At 38.3% G+C, this 17687-nt stretch overlaps 1 protein-coding gene across 1 annotated transcript in view; it reads left to right on the top strand.

Annotated features, from left to right (window-relative positions):
* Positions 1-17601, top strand: part of SLC30A7 (solute carrier family 30 member 7) — a 29834-nt gene extending 12233 nt beyond the window's left edge. Inside the window, exons 8-11 of the mRNA XM_084290910.1 lie at positions 1833-1968; positions 11097-11187; positions 12053-12202; positions 13515-17601. Of these exons, the coding sequence (XP_084147036.1) occupies positions 1833-1968; positions 11097-11187; positions 12053-12202; positions 13515-13562 (425 nt within the window). The 3' untranslated portion in view covers positions 13563-17601. The remainder of the gene's footprint in view (positions 1-1832; positions 1969-11096; positions 11188-12052; positions 12203-13514) is intronic.
* The last annotated feature ends 86 nt before the right edge of the window (positions 17602-17687 follow it).

Raw genomic sequence — 17687 nt, 5'->3', positions numbered from 1 at the left:
GTTAAAAGCAGAAACCTAAGATGCTGAATTGAAATGTATGCCTTGGAAAGTGGAAAGAGTGCCATTATTAAGATAGGCTGTATTTGAAAAATGCAGATGGATAAATAAGCTCAGTAACCCTTCAGAAATTAAAACGTCACTTCATCAAGCTATTACACTTGGTTTAAACAAGATGGTCATTCAAGCTATAATCACTTGAAGGGGAATTGGAGTCCATAATCTCCTGAGTATTAGTGCATATAAACTACTGATGATGTCAGTTCTGAGCTTTGATTTTTTTTTTAAGCATTCAAAAGTTAGAGTGAAAGAATTGTACCATGTAAGAAGTAATTCTCTGGCATAGCCAGATGTACATACTGTGTTCTGTTATTGGGTGATTTTCTGGCTTGTTTGTAGTCCTTGCAAGGGAACATTTTCAACCTCTTCCAATGTTTATATCTTCCACCATTGTGTTTATGTATATTCAGTACTTCAACAACAGATATGAAAAGACTGACTTCCAAATGGAAGGCACATTTTAACTGAATCACAGTTGGAAAAAAAAAAATTAATTATTTATCGATACGTATATTTAACTTCTCGGTATTGTGCTGGGTTGGCCAAATAAGCAACCACCTGATGCTCACTTGTCCCCATCCTGCAGTGGGACAGGAGAAAGAGTCAGAAGAGTATAAACAGGAACTAAGTTTGGGATGAGATACAGGCAGTTTAAAAAGTGAAAGGGGGATTGGGAGGAGTGGGTGCAAAGGCAATCCCTTACTACCTCCCAGCCAGACCCTGAGCAACAGCTACTTTGGGAAGACTCAGTGTTGTTACTGAGCATGATGTTATGGAATAAACATAAATATTAAATAATAATAATTATAATAAATGGAATATCCCTTTGGTAGTTTGGGACAGTTGTCCATGCTGTGTCCCCTCCCAGCCTCATGTCTGTCCCCAGCCTACATGCTTTTGGGACAGAGGGAGTAACAGAGAAGGCCCTGAGACTGCTTGTGCTGCAAGCATTGTTCAGTGGTAGCAAAAATACTGGTGAGTTCCTAACAAACCTAATACCTGGTGCCACATGGCCTGCTCTGAAGAGGTTTAAATCTATGCCAGCCAAACCCAATACAAATGAAAATGTAGGAAAATCGCTAGAATGCTGATTTATAGTTGTGGGTTATTTTGGGGCTGGAGGGGAGTATTACTGGAGTCCCAACATTTGTGTTCAGAAAGCTGTTTCTGAGTGTCTGTTCTTGTTATTGCCAGCAGAGAGCTCCAAAGGCTAAGTTGTGGCTAGCTGCAAAGTGCTTGATTACTTGTTTTTCAACTCGATGTGCCTCAAAATAAAAGTGAAGTTATTCCTGTCTGCAGTATATAATTATCAGAGTCATTTGTCTTAAATCTCTTTGCCAAATAACTTCTCCAAGGTATTGCCAGTGAAGCATCTTTCAAAGCTTTACAGATGTGTTGTTAACGTTCTTTATCATCTTATACAGTACTAACTATTGTAAGTGTAAAGGGAACATGAGTTTCTTTAGCATAATACAGGTGGGTATTGAATGAAGAAATTTAGCTTTATCTGTTGATCACTGCTTAAGTTGATAGCCATGCTGTGACACACCCTTTTATGCTAAGTGCAAAAAATAATACAATTTCTTCAAGTGCTTTATATTTTAAGGATATGTTGAAACTCTGTGAAAGCTTTCTGTGTATTTGACAAAAAATGAAGAATTCAACAAGTACAAATCATGCTATCTAGTTCTTGAAACTCTTCTTCAGAGTCTTTGAAATACTTTCATTAGCTCTGAGAGTACCAAGTTGTATTGATACAAATTAATCTCTTACAGGGGTATTTCTACACATTGTTGCAGACACGCTTGGGAGTATTGGTGTAATAATATCTGCTATATTGATGCAAAACTATGGTCTAATGATAGCAGATCCTATTTGTTCAATGCTGATAGCATTGCTTATAGGCGTAAGGTAAGTACTGATATCAATTGCTTGCTTGTACTTTCAATGCTAGTTACAGTTGAACAATTACAGCTCAGAAGAACAGGTTTATCTGTTATGCTAATGTTCCACAATGCTTGCTTTTATTCCAAGGGTGATATGTTACCTCTGTTCTGTGCAGCTGTCCTGGTGTATTTTGAAATGTTACCTTGTTTTTCCTTTTCTTCAGCTACTGCTTTTGCTTTTAAGTCTGCATATTTTAGCCCTGTTGGTGTAATATTACAAAAATACTACAAAAATGTCTTTCAGGTTCAAACCATAGAACTCTTCCTCTCTGTATTTAGTACACTGTTATGTAAACCGATGTACTCCAGTAAATGGAGCAGAATGGCTTCAGTGCAGCTGAGTTGAGCCTGCTGGCATGGGACATGCCCTTGTCCCTGATGAATCAAGACTACTTTTTTTTTTTTTTTCCCTTGAGAGAGTTGTCTTTTCCTATGCATTTATATTCTGATACATCCTTATTCCTTCTAAGATTTAGTGGAAATGCTTCAAGTAGTTTTGTGCTTTCCCTGTTGTTGCTTACCAAGATCATTGCAAATGTGAATCTATTTGGATTTGATAGGACAAGCAAACATTTTGTTCAGTGATGCATTTCTGGCAACAGTTTCAATGGTGGTATAGGGCAGAGTGCTACAACTTGAGTTAGAACCTAAAAACTGAACACCTTTTGTCTCTTCAGCTGTGGTGAATGTCACCTGATTAACTGCATACTTACATTTACACCATATATGGCATGTTTATGCTACATGCATGGCAGCATTTGCAGAATTATTGATGTGAATCTCCCTATTTATCAGAGCAGGCCAACATGCTTCAGGTACTAAATGCACACAAAAATCCATGTACTAGCAGTCACTATGAAATTACCACTTGAATATAAACTCAAAAGGTTTACTTAAACATCCTGTAATTTTGTAAAGGAAAAATTATTAGCAAGCCAATTCTGTGACTGAGATCTCCAAAAGATCTCCAAAAATTGGAAAGAAAGTGTGTAGGTTGCCATGGGGAAAGAAGCTATTGATAGTTAACAGTTAAGTAGAACACTGATTTCCGTACCTTTTGTATTTTAAGGGTCTGCCTTTGTGTACAGTAAAGCATATGCAGAGCGTTGATCCAAAAATACCATGTGAATGATTGCTTTTTTGTTCTGCTCATACAGAGTTTGGAAGAAGACTGTAGCTTCTGTAATAGAAGTTTGTAAAATAAAGTTATTCATAGGTCTTCTAGCATAGCTAGGATGGCCCTGTGGAGGTCTCTGTTCGATGCTGGAATGGCTGGAGAATTCCACTACTTGATGCGTCCTTTGACCCCATATCAGACCTAATGTTTAACGTGGTCTGTATCATTATTTTGTTGGCCCAAAACACTGTAAATGATCTCTAGGATTACTTTACTAAGTCTGAGTGCAGTCGTTTGCATCATAGTCAGCAGAAGTAAATCTGTCTTTCTTTGACTGACACATCCTGGCACAGCAGTGGAGCAAAGATTAATTGCAGGTTTTGTTTTTTAAGCAGCCCAACAGACCTAATTACTAATGAATTTGAAACACTTGAAGAAAATGATCAAAATGACTGACAGTTTCAAGTCAATATTTTGATAATCTTGTGGTATTTAATAATTCTCATTTATGCTCCTGATCATAACACCATTGTTTGTTCTACCATATTCTCCACTATGCCATGTGTGTAATGTGTTCTTTTACAGATAACTCAAACTGTTTTTCAAATTTTATCATAAGGAGATCTTTTGTTGTAACAGTAGGGGCCCAGAGTAAAAAGAATATTTGTGTGTGGGGGTTGTGTTTTTTTTGTTTGTTTGTTTGTTTGTTTTTTGGAAAAAAAAATAGCCCACTCATCTATAAAATCTCCCTCTTTCTAATTAAACCACCTTCCATAAGATGGAGTGGAATGGGAGTACATGCGTGCACCAACAAGTGGACCTATACATGGGTGTTTAAGAAATTGGATTCTTTTCTTTGTGGCTGTAGTAAAACAAGTGTAGTTTTGAGTCAGGGATACAAAAGCTAGTCAGATAAAGTAATTGTTCAAAAGTTCTGATGCTGTCTGAGGATTTTCCCCTAGCTGGGACTACAGAGTTTTGCTGATTTCAAGTAGGGTTGCATAAAAGCTGTTGGGTACTGGGTCTTCTTACAAGAGTATGTTAGCTGATTGGTTAAAAATACACTACTAGTTAGATTTAATTGTTGATCTTCCAACGCTGTCTTGCATGAATCCACATACATGAAACCGTCCGTTTCCATTTTAGTCAGCTATGTAGGCCCCTGGTTCTACATTACTTTTATTATTTACTGGCTGATGCACCAGGCTAGGCAGCGCTCTCCTTACTGCTGTTAACGTTAACCAACAGAGTCACAGAATACCCCGAGCTGGAAGGGACCCATAAGGATCCTCGAGTCCAACTCCTAGGGCAAGCAGAATCCTGAGCTTGGATCCTCTCCTATGCCTTTTCGTCATCTGAAGCTTTAAAAGAAAGCAGCTGGAATGTCAGAATCTGTATGGAAATGTTTTTGTTCTTGGCTGTCAGCTTGTTATATGGGAGGGAGACTTCTTTCCAGAAGTGCCTTTTTTGGTGTGTGTTGACAGGGTTTTTTCTGTTTTGTGGTTGTTAGGCTAATTATATCTCCCCTGCCTAATCTTTGATGGGTATCAATAACCTGAAAGTTAACTGGGACTAATTTTACTGTCTAACTGAAGTCTGTGGTATTAGAAAGGAGACAAAATTCTATCTCTGAGCACTTGTGCTGACCTTTTGTTGTTTGTTCTCAAATGCCAAGCATTTAGGATTGATTTGCCTAAAGCACAGGTGTTTTTCCATCATCAGATGTATCTCGCTGAACTCTGTCTCAAATTTTACAAAAAAAAATAATAATTTTGTTTTCTGAAATTGCTTCCAGGGAGACCTCATTCTGACCTTGGGGGCTGCTTGTTTGTGTTTTGTTTGTTTGTTTTACACTCTTTTCTGTGATACCTGTGTATTCGAAGTGGGAATAAAAGCAGAACACAAGTCCTTATTTCCTTCCATGAAACTGCAGCGCCCAAAAGGCCAGTAAAATGTCAAAGCAAATGCATGTAAGTGCAGAGAGCAAATGTTGATCTTAATCTAAGATTGAACAAACTTCATCTGTATACAAGCAATTTGTTGATCGGTTGCTTTCTTTAATGTTGGGCACCTCTCTGTGAGTTAGCATTACCGTTCCGTTTTCTGAATGATGGCAAAGCTTGCCAAAACAACAACAAAAAAAAAAGTCACAGAAGTACCTGTGGGATGACTAACGAGATCCTCTCTGCATTATAAAGCTGGACAGCCTCTATCTTGTAACCTGTTTTGTCTTGTGTAGATGCACGAAAAGTTGATGGACAGCTCTTCAGAGAAGTCAAGCAGTGCTTTTAATTCAAATGCTTGAGCCTTCCTGTAGACAACATCTCTAATTAGGGCAAATTGCCAACTACTGTTGTGCTGTGTTGCTCCTGTGATCCTTCACTGAGGCTGCTCTCAGGTGACTTAACTCTGCCTGACTCCTTGTGAGTTAGTGTGGAACATTCTGGCTGCAGAGTAAAAATCCGGTGTGAGATGGTCCTGAGGTTGCTTTCACCAACAAATACAGTTCTCTAAAGCTTAGCAGAAGCAGAACTTTGGGAGCTCTTTCAGGACTGTAACAGACATGAGGTCAGCACTTTGCTTTAGTGGACTATGGCCTTCTGTGTTCCAGTAAAAACCCATCTTCAGTAGGATTCCTTAGAAACACTGTTAATATTTATTACTTCCCTTGCTTTAGAATCATTTTTTCTGCAGGCAGAACAGCCTGCATTCTGCTATTCTGATCTGGAGAGGCAAAGGCATAAAGTCAGATAATTCTCCCTTTCAAATTTCATTATGATTTTACCTACTGTAGAAAGTTTGCTTTTTCTCTATTTTAAGCTGTCTATTGAGTCTTGACAAGCAGAGTCCTGTGGTTCCTCAGTAGGAGGGCTATATCCTGTAGTCTTTAAAAATCTTCGCATCATAAATCAATGGCAAATTCTATGAAGCTGGGGGGTGAAGGTATTTTGTAGCCTTTTAAGTGTTCCTTGATACTACTGCTAACATCCGATTAATCTCTTTTCTTTTATTACTTTGTGTTCTATCTCATGGAAGTGTCCGTTTAGTTATTAATCATAAGTAGGAAATGTTTGTTCTACAAGTCTGTTTAACTGGTATTTTGTTTAAAGACTTTTTAATTTAAAAAAAGCTTGAATATTTCAGAGTTATTCAGGTTGTCACTCGAGATTTTTAGTGAATGTTTTCTCTATAACTTAATGTCAAAGACAAACAATTTCTCAAGTCTCTAAAACACTCTCGATATGTAAAACTAAATGCTCTTTTTCTTGCCTAAGATTTCTAAATGTAATATAAAATGTTGAAGCAATTTTTGTATTTCCATCAACTATGTGAAATTATTCATCAAACAAAAGCCACAACTCCAGTATGAAGCAAGTAGTTTGTCCAAAACCAAGATTAGAGCCACATCTTTCTAGAAAAGTACCATAGATTCAGTGTGATTCTAGTTTGGGTAGAGCATGTAGACTGCATATTAAGTGGTCAAAGAAACGAGGCAATTTACTTCGTGAAGTTGTTTCTGTGGTTACATCATTTTCTCATTAAGTCTAGAGTTGTTTGAGCACGATAGAATATGGAAGAGCTTTGGGAGAGGGCATGCCTGGATTGTTTGGGGCATATACCTGTAATATTTGGGGCATAACGATATGAACATTATTAGTAAATGCTTTTGGTTTGTGTGCAGTTTTAAGCTGATTATCCTCACTTTTAAATAAAGGTACAGAAGGAACGTTCAGTTGCAAAACTGCCCCAAATGAGCATGCTCCTTGTTAGGGTTGTTTTGAGCCATCATTGCTAAATGGCACGTGCTGCCTTCATTTATAGGGTAATAGTACCTGCCAGCCTTGGCTTTATGGGAAGAGACCACTTCAGATCAGAGACGTAAATACCAGGCTTGTGATCCTCGTCCTGAGCACACTGGTTAAAATTGCCGTTGCCAAATTAAAACAAGGTTTATGAAAGTTAGCTCCGAAATAGGCTGACAGTCTTGGCACTGCAGATGTGGGTGGTGGCTGAAAAGAAGCGATTTTAAAATCCAGCTGTAGATTTTGCAGCTACAGCATTTGAATAACCATAGCTGGTCTTGGGTCCTAGCAGTGTTTGCTTACCTCCCACAAAAATCTTTCACAAGAATCCTTTATTTTACGCAGTGCTGACAGCTCTAAATGAATTTCCTGTTTGTGATCTGACTACAATAACTGTAAAGGGTACTTTGCCCCGAGTTGGTTTCAGTCTCGCTATGTAAGTTGATACCAGTGCCACAGTCTTGCTAGGTATGCTCACAGAAGCGGTGGCATAAACAGGATGGGACTGGCATGGTTGTGAGTGTTGTCTGAAGGGGATGTAAGCTGATCGAGATCCTGATGCTTTCACGCTTCACTGTTGTTAGTCAAGCAGTGTGCAGTAGTGGCAGGGTGGATTTATCAGATGTCAAGGAGTTTTATCTGCTTCAACACCTCTCTCGCTTCCTCTGTAGCAGTGTACGTGAAAGTGTGATGTGCTTTCCTGCTGTTAACTCGTTTTGCACACAAATCACTTTCACTGTTATGGCTTTTGTCGGGGATATATTTGGGTTGGTCTCTTTCAAGTTCCATTGCGTTGTATAATAGTGGGAGATTTCAGATTTAAAGCTTGGTAATTAGGGACAATTGTCAAGTTTCATCTGCTTTAGTAGCAAAGCTTACAGACTGCTTATGCAAGAAAAAACTCTCTACTTGGTGAGAATTGTACATTATTTTCCTCAATAGTTCGTTTGTAGTTAGAAAAAGGGGGGGGTGGGGACAGAACTAGTGCAAAAGCTGCTGGAGAACAGCTATGTGCGTTTTCACTAATGACTAATCAAAAAATATAGCCGTGGGGGGAAGCTTAGTCAAAATCTCTGACCACATCTTCAGCATGCTTGGTACGATCCTCTTTCCTAGTGGGAAGATGAGAGGGAACTAATGTTCTTAGTGCCTCCTGGTGCTTAAGTGATTCTGGGTTTAGTTAGAGTTTGAGAAAAGAACATATTGTGTGGACTTCAGTTTTTAATCAAAGACTTTCTACTTCAGCAGCATGCGTGAAACAAGGGAATGTCAAAGACATCAGAAAACTGGATTCCAAAGCTTGTCATGTTAGTTTGGTGTGCAGTGAGAGACTGCCTTGCGAGAGAAAGTGTCCCTTTGGACCCAGATCTGTGCGTGGGCTTACGTGCTCCAACTGCATTTGTGAGAGCTATCACATCATTGCTGTTGTCTTCTGGCCTTTTCAGCTTTGCAGAAGACAAATTTGAAGCTGAAGTAGCTTCCTAGTTAAAGAAGATATGACCTTATGTGTGTTTCAGCTTTTGCATACCGTCTCAAGCAACTCCCTGACTTGCCTGTATTCTTTGGGGTTTTAAGATGTTGACATTTAATTAAACGCTCTGCTTTTGGGTTTCTCCTTTAGTCTGGATAAAAGTGTAATTTGTGCAGCATTATTGTCAAACTTGTACAGGAGGCGTTGATGTAGAGCCATTGCAGCAGCATGAATAGGTGCAACCTTGTCAGCAGGAAGACAATCTTCTAAACTGCACCGCCTATACCGTGGAGTGTCTTTCACCATTCACCTTTTCGTGTAATGGTTGAGTCTGAACTACTGGTTCCAATGTACTGCTTAAAACTGCTGCCTGTTGCCTGGCACGAAGACAAACTGCTTGGTGCTGCTGCACGTCCTGCTGATTGCATAGACGCAACCTCAGAAGGTCGCTCTATTAGGGTAAAAGGCTTTCAGAATGAAGCAGATCTTAAGTTTAAATACATCTTCAGCAAAACTGAACTCTAATGGGTTTTTAACTTCCTCTTTTCAATGTGTGTCCAGAGTGAATCACCAGTTTCACTGACCAAATTCTTTTTTTGGAGCGGGTTAAGTTAACAGCCCCAGCCTGCTAGTTCTGTGTTCCTGCAGGTTGTCTCTCCAGATCTTCTGCTTCCCAATTCTTTTCCACACCATCAGATAACGTGCATCAATTTTATTAAATACTGTAAATTTAAGCAAATCTAACGTGTTTGGGTCAGACTTCATGGATGCTTTTTCCCCCCTAGCAGTCTATTGCAATAAAAAAGGCATGTTCCTGCGTTCTCCGTTCTGTTAGTCCGTCCTCTGGGAAAAAATATGCAGCATGTGTGTTTGAAGCCTTTGCATGGAAATGTTAGAGGGGCATTGTTGAATTTATGGGAATAGTCTGTGTTCAAGAAGTCTTATGTTCAGATTGCATTTGGAACTTTTTTAAATGTGTTGTTCTTCCAAGCTCTTTATTAAGAAGCAAAGTTGCATTTTTAACTAGTGAGTGAAACTGAAACAATTCAGCAATGGATTGACAGCTCCAGCTCCCTTTGATGTAATGCTCGTGACATGGATGTTTAGTGAGATGGGTCCACTGTCAAGAGACCCTTTTCCTCTATCTTTTTGTAATGTGCTGTCCATAAAATGTCACACCCTGCTTAAGCTTCCTTTAGACAGATTTGGCAATGCAATAGTTGTCAGTTTTTGACTTGGTCAGGTTGAAATATCTCCTGCTTGCCTGTAATTGTTTTTTCCTATTTCTGAAATGATTCCTCAGTAGCAGCACAGCTGTGTGAGGCGACATGGCAGGTACCAGGCAGTGAACCTGGCTGGACTAATAGGTCTGTTTACAAGGACACTTCGTTTTAGGGTGCTCGTTTTCCCAGTGGCTCATTACACAAGAGCTGTGCAACCTCGAACTCCTTCCCGCCCTGGCTAAGGGTTGGCCAAGGGGTGGGCTGAGCAGTTGAAGCTGTGTAAGCTGGCACTGCTTCCATGGAGGGGCGGCACCATATGTTTAAAAACGGAAAGGAATGGTGAGGTCACCGCGTTCGCTGCTTGGGAATATACAGCTGGGCCGTACGGTGAGTTCTTCATTGCTGCATGAGGTTTTAAATGAGGCTGTTCCAGTTTCCTTTAACTCAACGCCCAGTTAATCTCTCGATTTCTTTCTGGTTGCTTTTCGTCCCATCGCTCTGTGTATTTCAGTTGTGATGAGTGTTGAACACTGCAATTGAGCTTATAGCTTCTTAAATTTATCATTGCTTTTGCTGTAGAGCGTTAGGTGACTGTTATGCTCTTGAAACTAGATTCCTAAGTAAGCTCTGGTATTGGGCTATCAATGTTTGTCATCATCTTGAAAATTTTAGGGTGCCCTACCAAACCGGGCATGATACTCTGCTACTAAACAAAAGTCAACATACCGAATGCATAACAGTGTGAATTTGTAGTGGTAGCTTGAGGGTATCAGCTTACTGGTATCCTGGTGGTTTGTTGTTTTTTTGTTCGTTCTTTTTTCAAAAGAGGTATTAAGTGTCTTTTTAGTTTGCTGATTAAACAAGACGATGCAGTAAGGAGGGAGCCTTTAACTGCTTCCAAATGTTAAATTCTTGGGGTTGGATGAGACCCTACACTTAGTTCGCTTCAAGAATATGCTAAGCTGTCTTTCTGACAAAATAACTTTGTTATAGCTGGACTAGTGCATACTAATTTTGTTTTATGACCTCCCCATTATTATCTTAGTTCATAAGAAAAATATGCCTCAAACCAGACACAAAGCAAAACCAGTTCAGTTGCATATTTTTATGGTTGGCTGTAAGCGATTGCAATTGAAATAGGTTTTGGTTTTAAGCTGTACGTATCAGCTACTTTGTCATATAAGTTTAACGCTTAAATTTCATCCCAAATTCTCCTTACCCCCATTAAGTTAACACTGTTTTGTGATTATTTGCTAAATGTCTCTGGGAAATCTGGGAAGAAGTAATCTTCCCTTTAACCAGACACCGCTGCAATTTTGTCTGTCCTTTTACTTTCTGTAGCAGGTTTTTATGACAGCTCTCTCAGTTTCTGGTGAAATAACTAAAGAAAAAATCAGGAACATTAAGGAATGTCATTTTGCTTTGTTCTGCAACTTTTGAAAGTTGCAGAAAATAGCTAACTTCCTTTTTTCTTTGTAGCATTGTTCCACTTTTAAAAGAATCCATTGGAATTTTGATGCAGCGAACTCCTCCTTCTCTGGAAAACGCCCTGCCTCAGTGCTATCAGAGGGTGAGCTCGTACACTTTGGCCATTTTGCATATGATCAAACCACTGACTGAACGAACCTCAAGTGTATCTGAGGATATTGTGATTTTTTTTTTTTTCCAGTAATGCCTGTGAAAGGTTCCTTAGATTGGACAAATGGAGATAGCAGTGTATTTTTATCTTTCGGAAATCCTAAATTGTGTATAGCTTCAACTCTGTATTTTAAAACTTGATAAGTTGTTTCAGAAAAAATGGACCCTGAAGCTTTTTCTCTCAGTCATTTGTTCTGATAATGCATGATGTTTTTTTGTTTACTTCAGAGTAGTTTGTCTCCCTCAAAATCTGGTTCCTTCTTTAGGAAAGTGATGCACAGTAACATTGAACGTGTGTGTGTATGCAGGTTACTTTGGATTTGACTTTTCCTGGTGTATTCCTGTCTAACTTACCTTTTACCGTGTCATGATCTGAACATGTACAACACCTTTACAAAGTTAATACAATACATCATTTGAAGGATTTTTGTTAGAATTGGGCATATTAATACATTTCCATTAATAGTTAGAATCTCTATAATTTTTAATGGGAGAATTCCCATGTTTACAAAAATCACAGTTTAAATTTGAGGGCATTCAACTAAATGATTTTTTTCTTGGACACCACCGTTTTCAGAAATGGTTTCAAGAAAATATATGCAGAATGTAAATTAGCAAGATACAAAATTGGCCCATACATAGTACCTGTCCTCAATGCTTTATAATCACAGCGACAGTAATAATGAATTTAAGTGAATTAGCACAAATTGGATGATGAACTAGATGTAAAAAGTCATATTGCCTTCATTTTTTTTTCTGTTACAAAATTCAGAAAAAAAGGTTGCTTTTATTTTTAGGTGCAGCAGTTGCAAGGAGTTTACAGTTTACATGACCCACACTTCTGGACCCTCTGTACTGATGTTTACATAGGGACTTTGAAATTACTGGTAGCTCCTGATGCTGATGGAAGGTGGATTCTAAGCCAGACTCACAATATTTTTACTCAGGTATGTCTCTCGTAAGTGAAAATTGCACATCCAGGTATAAACTACCTGTCACGTGATGTGACACTGTAATTCATATTAAGAAAAATTAAATGTTTCTGGTTTTGGTATCAATACAATTATTGAAAAGCTGCTCTACTCTAGCTGTGTAGAATGATTTCAAAATATTGCCTAGCATAAGTAGAATTGCTGTACCATTAATTTGCATTAATTGCATTAATTTTTTAATGTCACTTAATGGAAATAGCAGTTGTTTTGTGAGGTGATCAAGTTAATGCAGAACACTCTAGTATGTGTATTTGAAACTAATTTTACATCTCAAGTCTCTAAAGGATTGCGTTTTCCAAGTGAGTTGTTCACTCTTACACTGTTTGCAGCTTTGCAGTTTCAGAGCCGTGTGTCTGGCAGGGGAGTTGGGAGAACAAGGTCTGTTGTTCTTACCTGGCATATGGAGATGAGTGGAGGAACAGTTCGAGAAAGTAGATTTTTCTCCTTGGTAATACTGACCCTTATCAATCTTGATATAATCATCCAGATGAGTGGCAAAACCAGCTGTCTGAAAGGAAGTTGAGGATGGTTGAAGACAGTCTGATCTTTCCCAGTGTTCAGGCTGGTGTTTCAAGATCACCTTGCATAACCAGCGGCCATCACAATGCTGGCCTGACCTTGAGGTTAAATAAATGACTAATGATTTCTTTACGTTGTTTTATATTGAATGCTGATAAACTAAGCAGATCCACCTAAGCCTAGTTTAATAGGATTTCTGAGGAGATGAATACTTCAGTGTAATTTGCATACATCTACCAGAAGTTATTTTAGTGTGTCAGTTCATTGTAGCCCTAGTTTCTTGCTAGAATCTCAGTGTAGAGCTGGTTCAAACCACAAATCCCATGCTGTGCTCTTACTCTTCACTCCATTTTAATCTGATAGCTCTTCAAGCAGCTTACTTTTCAGGCAGTTACATTTGTACAAGAGAAAATTTGGGCAGTATCAAATGTGACAGGTATTTAGGATGAATCAGAAAAGGAAAGCGGGCAATACGGGTGTTAATATGCCTACGTATGTCCATTTCTTGACTGTATGAACAACCATGTGTTTCATATAGTACTCCCTAAAAGTCTGTAGGTTTCAAAATGCCAGGTATCTCAGTAAATGATGTGCTTGAATGTATTACAGAATGCATTATAGAAAATGAAGATACTGAGTTTTTTTTGTAGGACAGCTTACTGGTGCAAACTCTTGTTTGGGACCATTGTTCAAATTGTCTTGGTGTTAGAGTTTTGTGGTTTTTAATCTCTCCTTCTCTTTTCCACAGGCAGGAGTAAGACAGCTTTATGTACAGATTGATGTTGCAGCCATGTAGTGAGTTTCTGAAACTGCTGTTGGACCAAAGTTTTCTGTACTGTAATGGTATAAAACAACATGCTTATCAAGACAGAGCCTGCCTCCACAACTGGTCTGGAATTGACTGAATAGATTTCTGTCTTTGGGCTATGGATGGAGTTGATTTCTAAGGAGTAAATACAGAATGAATGTTATGGACTTTGGGTCTTGTCTTTTTGTGGCCCCTAAACTTGTAAGTTTTTGACGGTTTTTTACTTACTACGTTTGTTCCAATATGAAACTAAAATGGTGGTACTGGAAACCCTGCAATGTCTTCAGAAAAGCTGCTGAAACCACTGCTCATTCCCATAAAACCAGTGTTATCAACAATTGGAAACTTGTTTTGTATGTAATGTCACAATGGCTGACATGCTTCAATATAATTGTATGTTTGTACAATTGTTTGTACTTTGCAAACTTAATGAACCAAACCATATTGGGTTTTCAAAGTGCCTTTTATATCAGGAGAGGTATTTGCCAGCATAAATATGAAGCATCAAAGGGTTTTATTACTTTTACAAATATATCTTGTATGCAGTCTGATTATTTACTAGTGATGTGTGTGGCGCTTTAGTGTACTTGCATAACTGTAGATGTTAGACTTCCCTTATTCTTGCATCTTAACAAACAGGAAACAATTCTAAAGGTAAAAGACAAAGCCCTTGTGAAGAGACTTTCCTACCAAACAAGCTGGATATTTAGTTGCACATACATTGTGGAAATTAGTCAAGATTTAGATTAAATTCCAAGTCTTAGTCTCCTCATACTGTTGAGAGTAATGAGATGTTACACAATGCTACCCATGTCCATAGTCGCTAAAACAACAGGCAGCTGAGGGAAAAGATGATGGTGATGGAAGCCATGCAGGAAGCTTTTTATTTTCCAAATTATGGGGCAAAAAAATAAATGCCTAAGTTTGTGAAAGTCTAAATTTCCTTAATATTAATAGCTTGTAGTAATTTTTATTAGAGTGAATGGTGAGATAACTTTTGCCTTTCCAAATACTAAAAATGTGCTCCTGGTTGTTACACCTGAAATGGAAATAAAGACCACTGTTCATGCTATTTAGGATTATGCTTTTCCAGATTGACAAGTCAGATGTTTTTAACTATCTCATTGTAGTCTTGTATGTTTTCCATTTGGGAAAAAAAAAATTCTCAATGCAGTAAACTGTCATTTCCAGAAATGTCAGTGGTCACATTTTGTAGCATTTATAATCATTTTATGCTCTCAGATCTGAGTATTGCTTTCAATGACAATCTGCTATTCTTGATACTACAGATGGTAATTCCACTATGCTGTAGTAGTTAACTTAGTAATGGAAGATTTTATAAGAGGACATTTTACAAACAAAACGTTGTGGAGTAAGAAGGAAGACAGATATTTGTCTGGTAAATCATAGCCACTACTGACTGGTATGGATTTTACGTATTTTTTCTGGCATCTGATAGGGAGTAATACTGAAACCAAGGCCCTCTGAAGCTGACAGCACTTGCTTTGAAGCAAGTGCAAGGCACTGGGGAAAGTAATGAAGGTTCATTTGCATCAGTGGTTTGCTTTGCCGCTGATGTTTCTGAATTCACAGTAGAGATGAAGTTTCTTGCACTCATTCTGTTGCTCTTAAAGAGATCAAAATTCAGGTACTATTTATGCGATAACAGTGTTACTTGCCAAATTGGTGGCTGGTACCTGAATTCTCCTGCTGAAATACAGAAACATTAACATGTAGGAAGCTTGGGGTTGTACTTCTGTACTTGCAACTGAATGTCGGGTGTAAAGAAAAAGAGCACTACAAAGCCATATGCTACTACTTAGTCCTTCCCAGTCTCCAGATCCTCCTTTATCCATACTGCTAGTTTCCAATCCTATTCAGTTCTGGGGATGCAGGTGCAGTCGCCCATTCAGCCAGCTGCACCGTTCCACGTCCATCTGCTCTGGCCTCCTGCCTGGCACCTCAGCCAGGCTTGTTCCCCGCTCACCTTGGAGATGCTCTGCCAAGTGTGGAGGTCCTGGGAGGACGGCAGCTGAAAGGTATATGTGGTGGGGTAGTGTGCAATAATCTGTTGAGCAAATTTGAGTATTTTGGTTTAATATATTACTTGCCTATATGGCCACAAAACAGGTAATTAAAAGATGGTTGTGATCATAGGTCTGAGAGACCTCATTTTTTGTGGTGTTGCCTATAGACTGCTGCTGTTTGGTTGACGGCATAATTTCTTGATGTTGTAGTTAGTTACTGTCTAGAGGGTATCAACTAAAATCATTTTAAAGGCAAGCACCATCCAAATTCATAATAATTGCCATGATCCATGATCAGAATTTGGTTTAAAACATTTTTATAGAGCATATTTTTGGGACTGAGTATTTCTGAAATACTGTAATGCTGCCCAAGTTGTTGGGTTTGGCCACTATTTTAGTTGTCTTAATGAAAAGACGACTGCTACAACTCGTTTCCAACTGAGAATCTGCCCAAATGGCATTTGGGTGGGTTTTTCTAAGATGTATGGCTACAAAATTTTTCAATATAGGAAATTGAGTGCAAAAGCCTGCAAAAAAATGGTTAAGAATTACACAATATTGATTTTAGTCATTTTTGACACTTCTTGCTTATGAGGACTTACCTTACCATTGGAAGCATATGCACAAGTCTGAGACTTCTAATCAAAATAGCACCTTCTTCATTATGAAGGATGACTTGATGTTTCTGTAGTTTCTCATCATTAGTAGGAGTTGGTGACACTATTTTTACATAGAAATTGAAACTACTGCTACTAATAGAATAGACCTTTGTCATTAAACATTCTTTTTTTTTTTTTTTTTTTTTTTTAATGTAGTGAAACCTGGTTTAAAGGTAGAGGAAGGAAAGGTTATCTCTAACTGTTGGTCAGTGAACCTGTTTTGGGAATATAAACATGATAGAAGGTGAGAGAAGCTGCTCCTGAACTGCAATTTTCCATCCTTTAAATACTTGATGGCAATCAAATTGTGGAGTTCGTGGTTTTTGTCCCATTCCAAGTCCAAACTTCAGTTGCTAAAACCTTGATGCTTCTGTAAGATTCAAACCTTAATCAATACTCATGTAACAGATCTCACCAATCTTTTAAATGTCAGATCAGAACAGCTTTAGTTACTAGTTAGCCCTGTCCTGCTTTCCCCAGCAGCCACAGCCTGCCACTTGCTGATTCTTGACTATCCCATACCTTTTGCATGCATTTACGAAAGTAAGTAAAGGGGATTCTTTTTTTATGGAAGCTCATTTCTCTGATCCCGTATCCTCATTCAGTAGTTAATTCATCCTTTACACTTCTACCAAAATTCCTATCCCTGACTTCTTGGGATTCTCTTTTGGATTTCTCCCCCATTCAGGCTTTGTTGTAGTGACCATCTATGTTGGGACTTCATTGGCCAGAGACTTCCATAATGTGAAAAGGTACCGATTCTGGTACTCTTGTCTCAGGCATGTGAAGGCTACGTGCTTCAATACGTGCAGATAGTGGCTAATCTACTTGTCTGTTTCAGTGAGCCACAAAAGGTTCCTGCCTATGTGGTAATTTGGCAGAAATCACGTGTAAAAGGAGTTGTGTATTTCACTCCTCTTGTGCATTAAAGTTGTTCGTGTGTATGCTAGGATCTTGTACAACAGTTAAATGAATCGCTTCAGTATTTTGGCTGAAGTGTGAAATAATGTGAATGAAGAAATTGCCAAAATCATTCCTGGTAGTATAAAACATACTGCTTGCATACAGCATATTGCTTGCCTTTAACTTTCAATTATAATAATTATTCTTAGCAGTGAGCTTAAATTGAACCGTACAATATAAAAAAAAAAAAAAAGAAATTAAGAAATCTTTATAATAATGCAAGGCAGCTCACTGAGATTCTGAAGACTGTATATGATTTTGTTCTGGAATGCTAATGTAGTAGCTTAGCCATGACTTGTCCCAAGTGCAATATTAGAAATTTTTAATGTAATCTTTTCTACTTGAATACCGTCTATATAAAATGTTAAACGTCCTATATTGCTGAGAAGATATGGGATCAAATTTCTTTCCAATAAATCTTCAGTTTAAAAAAAAAAAAAATGCCTACAGGTCTGCTTTGTTGT

Source organism: Netta rufina, assembly GCF_964035555.1.
Source record: "Netta rufina genome assembly, chromosome: 8".
Lineage (NCBI taxonomy): Eukaryota > Metazoa > Chordata > Aves > Anseriformes > Anatidae > Netta > Netta rufina.
Note: the sequence above shows the minus strand (reverse complement) of the source record. Positions and strands in the feature narration are given on the sequence as shown.